The following is a 12,125-nucleotide window of genomic DNA, read 5'->3' on the forward strand; positions in this document are numbered from 1 at the left end:
AGAGTTGTTGGGAAGCAGATTTCCACACAGATTGGATGTAGCTCTGGTACAAACAGCTGTCACCTGAACAGGGATGGCTCCTTGGAGGATGAGGGGCACCCTGCTGCACATGCAAAAGGAGCTAAGAGGACTGGCAATATGGTGTCTTCAGTGCCAGATGCCAGTGCCTTTATATTGCCTCCAGAACTGCAGGTTTTAGTGAAAAACCCTACAAAATAGCAAACTTTGATCTCTATCAGAGTATGCTTTGGTTGTAATTTATCTGTTCCCACATAATATGCTATACCCTACTACTATATGCCACTGTACCATACTCCACCACGAGGAATCAAAACAAACTGATTTGAGGCTGTTTTGAAGAACACATAAGCAACTGTCCTGTTAACACAGTAAGTAAATCACTAGATAGAAACAAACACTGTTGGACAGCTTAGAAAAACATGTTTTCTATTTATTTAAAAATAAGTTTGTAGTTACTACATTGCAGTGACAGTAATTCTTACACATACATTCTAGTTTGTATAAAAGGATTCAAAGTATTATGCATCAAAACTAACATAGAAAGTGTCCACATAACAGTAAAGAAATTTCCAATCCATATGTACAAAAAGAAAGGGCACTGTTATCCTGGTGAGATACTTCAGGTTATAACATAATCCAGATTTCTGGAAGGAAAAAAAACCTTGATAAAGCTAAAGAATTATAGTTTTCAAAACTGTTACTCATTACATACAACAGATTTGTGTTTTACATAATTCTGTACAAAATAAGTGTAATTTTTAATCTGAAAATGTGTCAGTTTCAAAATTACCCTTTCTAGGTCATTTCCTTGAAGTTGAGCTCCATTCTATACATATTTAAACATTATGACAGAATTTAATTCACACAAGATCATTATCCAGTTGTCCGCCACACTTCTGCAGTTTTAGTATGGTCCAAAAATGTAACTTCTGTACGGTCTCAATGCATTAGCAAACCACACACGTGGTCGTAAGCACAAAATACACAGGCATGTGTACATGATAGGTACTCGTATTTCTTCCTACTCCTAATTTGTATGACCTCATTCTTTGTTCTTTCAGGGTACAAATTCATAGTATAGTACTACCTTCCCTCCCTAAAATGTATTGTTTGCATGATTTGAAGTGAATTTCCTGATGTATTTATCTGCATTAAAAAGGATCCAAATGACTACTTGTCTCACTACCTACCTCCTAAAAGCTAAATTTATTCACCCTTATTTTATTGCAGCATATAAGGTTTCTTTCTAGAGTGCCTTGAGGCTGTTAGAACCTTGGGGGGAAGAAAAAACCCAACAGTTTAAGATGTCTTTTAATCTAGTTTTCCTGGCATGTTTCCTTCTCTAATACACTGTAAAAATGACATGGCAAATTCCCACATTAAAATTAGCACAAATGCAAGAGCACCTAGAGGTCAGCTCTAGTTGAAACGCTACCTGTTATTTCCCCCAAACATCGTAGAAAGTGTACAAGGTGTATTCCCGATTCAAAATTGGGAAACTACATAAGCTGTCAATACCAGATTTGTTATTGGAAACACAGTCGAGCCTTGGCCAATTTTATGAAATTTAATACACTTTCCTCTGCATAAGAACAAGCATGTATATACAACAATTTACAGCAGAAAACTAACAGCCCTTTTATCAGTTGAATATCTAGGTCCCCTTGGAAACCAATCTGTTTCAAGAACGTCAGGGATAAAAGAAAATATACAGTAATTTTACAGTTATTTTATCTTCATTAGGTAGTAAACAGAAAATAAGCTTTTGCTGTTTCTAGGTGAGGTTTTAAAGCCCTCTACCTTCGGTATCACAGCACTGTTGCAGAGTTGTATCTAAATTCTTGTTAAACAATCAACTCTCTCTCTCAAAAAAAAAAAAACCCTCAGAAAAACTACTGTGCACAAAATATACCACTTTAGAGTAAGGTAAGGACTCAGACCACAATGTAATTATTGTGGCATGGCTGTATCTTGATTGACCAGCAATATGTTAAAATTACCTCAGCAAGATTCGCATGCTTCAAATTAAATGCAAATGTTGATGAAAAGTGAGCTTAAAAACCTCTAACCTCCTATCTACTATGTAAGTACAGGGTGAAAGGGTCCCATCCAGTTAAGCCTATTGCTTTTATAGGATCAGTCAACCATTTAACATGTGCCTAAATTCAAATTACACGCTAAAGCATTTACTTGTAGTCCTTGATCCAACAAATGTGAGCAAAAGATTTAACAATGTGGTGTAACAATTGTAACAAGCTTGAAGTTACTGAATGGACAGACTATTTTTCATGTTGTGTGTAGTCTTTTTTTGGTAAGACAAAAGCCTCTGGCACAGAATGAAAATTGGTACTTGAAAAATATTTGTACGGCAATACAGTGAATAAGTAGTCTCTACACTACAATTTATATTTTTATAGCTATTAATATATCCTACGTGCTGCATCAGGGTCCTTTATCAATTAGTAGTTTTACAAATATTAAGCCATAGTAATATTTAACTCAACCAACTCAATCTTACAAGTCTACCAACAAACTGATCACATGTACAAACTGGACACTGTACAAATAAACATATGTAAATCTATATCACAGCAGTCTAATCACTGGAGGAAGACATTTTTCTGTAAAGTTGTACCACTGGTCATTGCCGAATGACAAAGAGCTCTAGTTCAATATTGACAATAATGAACACTATAGTGGTAAATTTTAAGTTCAGTTCCCAGAGAACACACAAACAACAGAAACAAAATGGCTAAAGAGTTGTTAAGTATGTAGGCACAGGTACAGTGATTTCTGTTAAACATTTAGAGCACACTGGTATCACAGAAACAGAAGTTATTTCCTCACTGGTAGTTAGAGAACACACTGTTATTAAGATACCACTCAGCAGTAAATACCAATTTTAACGTTTCCCAGTAAAGAGAAAAATACCAGAACAGTATCCTCATATCCATGTCAAATATAAATGAATTTGATGAATAAAACTGCATTAATTGCTGCCAGGTCTGTAAAATTGTTTGTGTGTATATGACTATGAACCTATGTTATTTACAATGCAAATGTGAAACAAGCACATGAAATTTTGATACTCCCATTTTCTGAACCAGTTGTTAGGTACTTGAGATGACATCATAAAACATGCATATAACTATAGTTCTTAAATTATTTCAGAGCACTGACCAATAGTTATTGCTCACATTAAAAAACTTAAGACTTTGTAATCAAAAGCTCTTGTTCTGCGCTGATACAGTATGTCACAACAACCTCAAATAATACATTTTTCCCCAACCAAAATGCAGTCTGATGGTCACTAAAGTCTCATAAATGAAGCCTGCAACCTAGTGAAATTAAATTACAAAAATATAACCTTAAAATAAATCTGGTATTGATTTCTAATAATTCTTTATAGTGTTGCTTCTATAAAAAAATTTGACCCAAATTATCCACAATTTATTTTAAAAGGAAAAACATGAATGTGTCTAATATGAATTAAAAATTTACTGGTTAAAGTCACCGATATTACTGTGTGGGAAGCAGTACCCATGTTCTGCAGGTAAGGCCTTCTATTCTCATAAAATTAAAGTAGTACAATTTTCTACCTACTGTTAAGGGAACGCATATTATTTCAGTCTCCAAAACTTACATACAAGGTATTTTTGATATATAAATATATACATAAACATGCCATATAAAACATTATTACAAATGGAGTAAATACAGAAATTGAATTTTAGATATAATCTATTTCATATATTACAATGCAGATAACATCAGGAAATTACACATTTTCAAATGATTGCCTTCATCAGTGAGATTTGACAAAATTAACAAGTAGAATCATTTAGCTTTGAATTGTGAAGCTGTATTGCAACTGTACAACCATAGCTTGTTATCTTACCAAATGTTTAGTGATTCCATTTTAATTGAATGATAAAGAAATAGTTGTTAGAAAAAAATAAATATACCAACAAATGAAATGCAAACTAATCCCTGCTCCCCAAATTCATATCCGTAACAATTCGAAGAGGATCTGGAAAATATTTTAGCTATTTTTTGTAGCAAAATGCATAATGAACTACATAAAACTAGGTGGATACTAATTTGCTATCCACAGTACCATATGTCTGTTCCTCTTGGTGCCAGATACCAACATTTACACTTTTTTTTTTGTAACAGAAAATAAAGAGTGAAGAATCAGGCTTCAAATACATATACAGGATCTGTGCAAATTTAAGGTCTTAATTCTGTATGCCCTCCCTTCGAGATATTGCAGATAATGTTTGGAAAAAAAATAATTATTATTAAGTAAGGGTGTACAGAATTGAGGTTTCACTTCAGGTTTATTTTTTCAACTAAGTTAGGGTCACACACAAAAAAAAAAAAAAAAGTCGTCCACACTACCCAAACTTCCAAAATAATGTATAACCAGAAAATTTTGGTTACATTTTTGTACCATACCAGATCTCAGAAAATATGACTACTTCTGTAATTTTTTTTCCTTAAAACTGGACAATACTTTTTTAAGTGATAGAAAATGGTATTAAAGTTTGTTTGTAAAGGTATAAAATAACTAAATGTACCATAAACAAATAAATAACTGCTTTTCTTTTCCAGAGCAGTACATATAACAATACATTCCCCTAAGTCATATAGTTATCATTTACAATAGACAACTTAATTTTACTAAGGATGCAAGAAATAATAGAATACAAGGCACAATCATTAAATGGAATTTTTCTTTAGGGTGTATATTGACTTATGTCAGCGTGATATACCATAAAAAGTGCAGAAAAACACAATGTGCAATGAGACCACTGTATAAAACATGATTGCATAAAAAGTGATTTGGCCTTTTAACCTTAATAATTGAAAATAACCAATCTTCCCCTTAAAATTAAACTATAAAGTATGACATTTTAAAATTTATTTTCAATTCTAGTGCTATCTAAAAAATCCTGAAAAAAATTTATACCTGGGTAATATTTTATATGTATGTGTTTATGTATATATTAATATATACACATACACTCTTCTTTGTAGGTCATTTTAGCCTTAAGCATGTCTAAAGTTGTAGAAACAACAATCAATCTGGATCAGAAAGTAAACATAATTCCATACCTGTCCTGTAATTTCCTTGAATCCTTTAACCAATTATACATTTCGTCTAAAACATCTCTGTCAAAGGACCCCACCAGTGCATTATTCTCTACCAAAAGTACCAAAAAGGATACATTTCAGAACAATGTTAACAACTTACTATTTAAAACAATACACAGCTTTTATCACTGCAAATGGTATGCTGTACTGACACTCAAAAAGAAAAAAAGGCTTTCCACTGCACTGATTCTCAGTCTTTGGCACAATAAACAGAGATTTAGTGATTGATACAAGAATCAAGGTCTGAAAAATTAGACATTAGTCAAACTTTTTCCAATGTGGATATATATAAATATTTGTGATTACATTTTTGCTATGTTTGGCAGAACTCGGATAAACCAACAGCCTGTGCTAGGCTTCTTTTGCAGTTGAACATTCCATCACAACTGAAATTAAGCATTATCAGATTAGCAAAGTTTGGTATTTTTGTATTTAATAGAAATGTAAGTGAATTTACTGCCACTTTTTGCCAAAATCTGCCTTACTAGGCAACGTGACTTTACAATCAAAGTGTACCTTGCTTGGTCAAAAATAGACTTCTGTTTTCAATTTGTGGCATTAAAAGTTCTATCACCTTTTTTTAATTGTGTAGATATACTACGCACTACTTGAGCAGAGTAGTTCTCAACTCTGTACGTCAGTCAGAAATTGCTTCAATTATTGTCAACTGTGGACAAAATGACTGTTGAAATGCATAACCTATTTGGAGGGCAATAAATAGCAAAAGTTTAAAATATATATTTCTTTCAAAGAATGTTCTTTCAGTTTATTTTTTGCTAAATTTTTCTCCCCAAATCAGAACATATTCTTCTAACCCATAATAGCAGCAGGGAAGCAGAAGTCTGTTCTGCTGTTCCTTAACTGTACCTGCTTCATAGCATTCTGAAGTAAAACCCTTGGTAAAAATTACCAACCAATTAAATTAGCTTTTGCTTTTTCAGTCAACTTTCGGACTCTGCCTCTGCTAGATGTACCAAAAGTTAAGGAGGTGTCTTCAAACAATAGCTGCCTTTGCTCTTCCTCAGAGTCATCTTCATTGTAAAAGGCTGTCCTCCTACCCTGGTTTCTAGTTCTCATGTGAGGTTCAGAATCTTTAAGCTCTTCAGACCCCTCCTCCATAGGCTCATCTATCTTCTTCCTCCTGCTTCTGGTTTGCATTTTAACATTCACAGGAACTAAGAGGTCCGAGCCTGGCTGATGGGTCTTCATCTTCCTTTTTGGCTTTCTACCCCCACGGCCTTTTTTTTGTAACAAGTCTTCCTTCATATTATTTTCAGAAAGAGAATTGCATGCAGTAGAAGCAGAGGCTTCTTCTGGTATATCCCTTGTGGTCTGGATTGTATTCTGTTCTGCAACCTTTTGCTGTTCAACAATTTGTAGCTTTTTTGGTTTTCTGCCTCTTTTCTTGTGCACCACTTCACAGCTACTGTTATTAGTCTCCACCTTCGGCTTCCGTCCGGGACCTCTTTTAACGGGAGGTTTCGAAGGCTGTCCTCCATGGCCATTTACCTGAATGCTTCCTGATGCCAAAGCATTATTCTTGCAGTCTGCTGTAAAGAAATGAGAGTACTTATCACGTAACAGATTTGCATTTACATTCATTTTCACAGTACCTTAATAAAACTCTTACTAAAATATCTGAATGGATTCACAGTGATTGTCAATCTGTCAAAATCTAAGAAACCCAAAGTAGAACTCAAAGGGTTTCATGCCAGTATGCAATGAGAACTAACTTCTAGTTGGGTTTAGCTCAAGGTAGCTTGAAGAAAAAAGAAAGAAAGAAAGAAAAAAAGAAAAAGAAAAGCAAAAAGGAAAGAAAGAAAAGAAGAAAGGGAAAAAAAGGGAATAGCTCAAGTGTTTTTCTTGGTTGATACAACAAAAACTCCTATTTGGTATCTGCAACAGCAAAAAGCTGCTCAAGAAGCACTGCTGCAAGGATCGGGAAGCAGGTCATCTCTGAAGGAATGAAAAAAGTTTCTTTCAGCCTGAGGTAACATCCTTTATAGCCAGTTCATGAGACCAGGGTTATTTCAACAAGCGAGGAAGAGGGTAAAACATGGGAGACTAACAACAACAAAAATTATGCCATTTGCACAGATTTCTCACATTTACAGATACACGGCAGAAAGTATTTGCTTGGAGACTTTCATGGGCTATAAGTCTCTCTTAGGTGAGTGGTACTCCACTTCCTCAGTGGGGCATGTCACAGGACCTCTTAGGAGGTGTTCTGATACCGCAGCCCTTGCCTAACCAGGAACAGACTTGTAGCCAGCATGATCGTTCATTTAATCCTTTGATGGAACATCCACGCACAGCGCCTGCTGCGTTCAAATGCGCCTCATCTTTCACTAAAAGCACAGGACTCCACTGTCACGTAAGTGGACTTGCAGAAGACACAGGATCACGTCAACAACATTCAGATACCTCTGACATGACCAAACATCCCGTTGTATAATGCATGCATATGTAGCCATGCAACGTGGTAACAGCTGAGGCCTTTGTGAGAAAGCTTGCAAGGAACGGACAGATGATTTAACTTAGCAGACCACAAGCTGCTTTTTCAGAAGCATGGAAGAGTAAGAACCAACAGATAATCCTCAGGGAGAGGAGGACTACAAGAAGGAACCAGATTAATTAGGTGGGGCCCAATTTAGAGTCCATCGTTTCTCAATCTTCAGAGATAAGAGGCTTAGTGGGTCTAGCTGCTTCACAGGAGCTTCGTAACAGTTCAAAGCTCCTTCGTAACCAGGGAAGCTTTTATGACTAGGAGATCTTACTTTGGTCTCCACAGAAGCTTTAAGGTATCCAGACATCAAAAAACCAAGCAAGTTCAGTCAGAAGATTACATGAAACTAGGTCAGATCAATCCATACAAATATACTAAACAGAAGCAGTAAACACTGCGTAGTTCTATTCTGCTGTGGCAAAAAATGAAAGAATGAAGTTGGAGCTGGCATGCTCTGATCTTTATGCTTGCGGAGAGTGTCATCACACTCCGTGTTACTGACCCCAATAGAACCCACGTATGTTTTAGTAGGTAAAACCACAAGGTTTGAAGTGTGACCCTACAGAAGTCTGCTTCGGAATCTGAGAACTCATGACTCTTGTAATAATTTAAATGAAGGTACAGATATGTTAACATATCAAAATTGGCTAGACAACAGTTATCAAACCACAGAAATGGTGTCAAGAATAGTAAAAACAGTGCTAATTTATCAAAAGGAAACCAACTGTGACTAAGTTGTTCCATTAGACTTCCCTATTCTGCTAACTCATAATGCATACTAATTTCCCCACCCTCAGATTATCACAACTTCAGTACAACACTACAGCCACTACGTCAATAACTGGGGGAGGGGCAAAAGTTCCAAAGAAACTCCATACCTTGTTGATTAACTGTGGAAGATTTCACTTTGCGTTTGATTGGCTTCTCTTTCTCGGGATTTTCTCTTGTGGAGTTATTCCTAGTGTTATGACTGTAATCAGATTGACTAGGGATTGATACAATATTCTGGTTCTTGGAATGTTTGGTTGAATTCTCCAGTACTAGAAGGACAAAAAGAAAAAAGTATTAATCAAGTAGTTTATACCAAGTAGTTAATTATATCATGTAGTTTATATTCAATCTTATCTGGCTAAAAGGAAGTCATGTTCTACTACAAACAATTTGAATTAGTGATCTAGAAATGAGAAAGCTTCCTGGATAAAACAACATAGCCTAACTTGTTCAGTTTTGCTCTGAAGAACCTCAAAGGCCCAGCAGCTTGAAAACAGAACAAGTCTTAACTAAGACAAATACGTTAGATTTCCAAAAAGCAAGTTTTATGTCTAAAAACATTCACAGCTTAAAAAAAAAAACCACCAGAAAACCAACTTGCCTGCCTTTCCTGACCCTGCAGTAGTATTAGGCTTTGTAATTAAAGGCTTTATTGTTAAAGGCTTTGCTGCTGAAGAAGTAGATGGTTGCTCTGTAACAGCCACATCTGTTATCCCCCTATTGCTTCTAGTCCGCACAAGGGAAGAGGCTTCAGCCGCTTTTCCATTCATCTGAGGTGGAGCATGTCTCAGTGCTGTTGACCGTGCAGGTGCAGAAGATGAAGACGTGGCAGAAGTTTCTGCCTTCAGCTGAGGTTTTATTAATCTCCTCTTCCTTTCAGGGCTGCAAAAAGAGTAACAATTTGTCTCCTGGATGGCCACTTTTTTATTTTACAGGAATAAATAAAATTAAATGCTAGTGTCTGAGATCGTGGGAGTAAAACAATCATCTCTGTATGAGGTATGTTAAAAACATGACATTTACTGTGGAAATTCATGTAGTTGTGAGCCTCTGAAAAGTGAATCTTTACAAGAGATGCTATAGTTATATGAGGAAGCATGATGCCATCACTATCCTAACGATGCTGTTTTACTGTACATGTTTAGCAGTTATTTGAATTTTAAGCACTTACACTAGGATAGCTCTAAGTAAAGTTTAAAACTCTTCCACATCATAGGGACTTGCATGTCAAAGCTATCATTCTGCAATATAGGGAATAGTAAAGGAAGTATTAAGAAAAAAAAACCACACTAAGTTCTACTTTTAGGTATGTCAAACTTGCGGAGCATTTAAGGAACACCGTAAAGGAATTAATGTACCTGGATGCAACACTACTGGAAACCGAGCTGCTTCTACTTCTTTTTTTCCTTCGTTTCTTTATTGTATTTCTTTTATGAAAGCGCAGGGCAGATTTATAATCCGATAAAATAGAACTTATGTGTTCTTCAAAGAAAGCAGAAAGGCGCAAACTCATGCTGTAGATCTAAAAAAGAAAAGCCAGTAAACAAGCAAGTTGTATACTTTTCCAAAGCATCATTTTACTTATCATTGAACAATAGCTAGAAAGTTAAACTGATTAATATGAAAATGTTTTAAGGAAATTTACAGTCTGTCTCAACAAATTTACACTAATCCACATAGGTTTGCTTTAACTATTTTCATGTTTTTGAAAAGCGTATTACAACTGAAGATCACACAGAACAGGAGAAATTAGAAAAAACACCTTTGCAACTGCCTTTCCAGAATGCATCCCTTTCTAGCTTCAGCAAAAACCACAAAGAAATTCTTACTGGAATTTTACTGTATCATACCTAGGGTCAAGAAAACTAATTTCCTTCTGTATTAAGTTGTATCCTCATATCCTATATTTGAACATCAGTCTATTCCTCTTATGGATTAATTGATACTACCAGTGAGTTGGTCGCAACAGGTACAATAAATGTATTAGAATTATGTAGATGCGTATTTTTCTTCGTATTTGTTTTGTTTGTTTGTTTGTTTTCTAGCCTTGGATGATTTACAGAGAGACCCAATCAAACTAAGTGTAGATGACAACCAATTATTTGAGCACAGTTGCTATTAATTCTAGAAACAAAAACCACAGACGTGAACTGTCTAGATACTTTAAGAGGGGACCCAGCACCTTCTTAGAATATGAAACACAAAGACAATATTAAACAGTTGCATACCTAATGACACACCAGACGAACTATCTGAGGGCCAGACTAAAAACAGTGTGACAGATGATACATGCATTACTGGAGACATCCGAAGAAACTTCATAAGAAAATATGTAAAAAACTATATAAACATGTACGTCTAATGCGCCAAGGAAAAAAAAAAAGCTGACGGGTTTAGGTTTACTCTTCAAGTAAGCATCAGTGATGTAAAGGTGCTAAAAATATAACTGAACGGCATCACCATTCAACAACTATGTGCTGCATACACTGAAAGTACATCGGTTCTGGAATATTAAAATTCTTGACATCAAAACCTTCCACTTCTAAGTAAAATAAAGAAGAACTACAAGTTTACTACTGTACCAGACTGTTTGGAAGAAACATGAAAAAATATGAAAATGTCAGAAGAATATGTGAAACCATGCATGTCAAGCATTTTCCTATCTTGGTTTGAGATCAAGAAGATAAAGAGAAACCACAAAAAGATTCAGACCTGCCCCAAAAGCCCTGCCCTTTGATGCAACTGAAAGACAAGAGACCAATTCTTAGGCAGCCCTAACAGTGAGCAGGATTGTCTATTACTGACTGAAGAGAGGTTAATCACCGATCAGTCCTTCCTGCTCATCACCTACTAAGGAATTTGTCTCTGCATTTTAAGATAATAAAGTCCTTATGATTAATTTGCTATTTATAACAGCCAAACGTAAAAGCTAGTAATTCTAGTCTAATGCATATTAGTAGAAGAAAAACTATGCAGAAGGCTTGAACATGCCTACATACACATTTACAGTTTTCACTGCTAACAGATACTGCACCTACAAGTCAATCTGAGAAAATAGATCATGTTTCTACAGATCTTTCCTTCAGTGTGGCTCTCTTTAGATCTACTTTCAATATTTACTTTTGAAACACACCTGCGGAACATCAGAACTTCAGGCATTTAAACAGCACACATTCCTTTCCTTTAAATTACAAAGCTATGCTACCTTCTCAGAAATATTCATGTTTGAAGATCCGAAATAATTAAACTTGTTTTTAAAGTAATCAATTACACTGTCTCTCTGTTTTTCTGTCCTGTATTTTTCAGTTATAGGTATTCTTTCACACGACAACAAAAAAAGAAAGTCTTACCCTTGATCTTTTACTTGGTGTATAAGCCTTGGAATTGCTGAAAATAAGTCTCACATCTTTACATAATTCCATCGGTGACTCATAGTTACCAGCTTCCAGTGTTTCTCTAACAGTAGCAAAATCCATAGGAGTGTCAATAATATCTCTATAATCCTGTTCAGAAATAGCAAAGCAATATATTAAAGATTATTTTGTCCAAGTCTTAATGTATCATTTTCATTAGGGTGCATTTGATAAACCTGTTTAAACCAAATGTCCTCTTTATATAGGTATTAAAGACTGCTAAAGACATTTTGCTTCTTTCTACTCACACAATGTAA

The 12,125-nt window shown here is 35.2% G+C and overlaps 1 protein-coding gene across 3 annotated transcripts in view; it reads right to left on the reverse strand.

Annotated features, from left to right (window-relative positions):
• Nucleotides 1-430: 430 nt before the first annotated feature.
• PHIP (PHIP subunit of CUL4-Ring ligase complex) overlaps nt 431-12,125 on the reverse strand; it is a 118,945-nt gene continuing 107,250 nt past the window's right edge. For 2 of the 3 annotated variants that reach the window (XM_074861910.1, XM_074861912.1), the window contains 5 exons: nt 11,806-11,958; nt 9,814-9,977; nt 9,057-9,337; nt 8,563-8,724; nt 431-6,728 (listed from right to left, as the gene is read on the reverse strand). In XM_074861910.1, coding sequence (XP_074718011.1) covers nt 6,085-6,728; nt 8,563-8,724; nt 9,057-9,337; nt 9,814-9,977; nt 11,806-11,958 — 1,404 coding nt within the window. In that variant the 3' untranslated portion in view covers nt 431-6,084. The remainder of the gene's footprint in view (nt 6,729-8,562; nt 8,725-9,056; nt 9,338-9,813; nt 9,978-11,805; nt 11,959-12,125) is intronic. The other variant, XM_074861911.1, reaches the window with a different exon arrangement.

Source organism: Strix uralensis, chromosome 3, assembly GCF_047716275.1.
Source record: "Strix uralensis isolate ZFMK-TIS-50842 chromosome 3, bStrUra1, whole genome shotgun sequence".
Lineage (NCBI taxonomy): Eukaryota > Metazoa > Chordata > Aves > Strigiformes > Strigidae > Strix > Strix uralensis.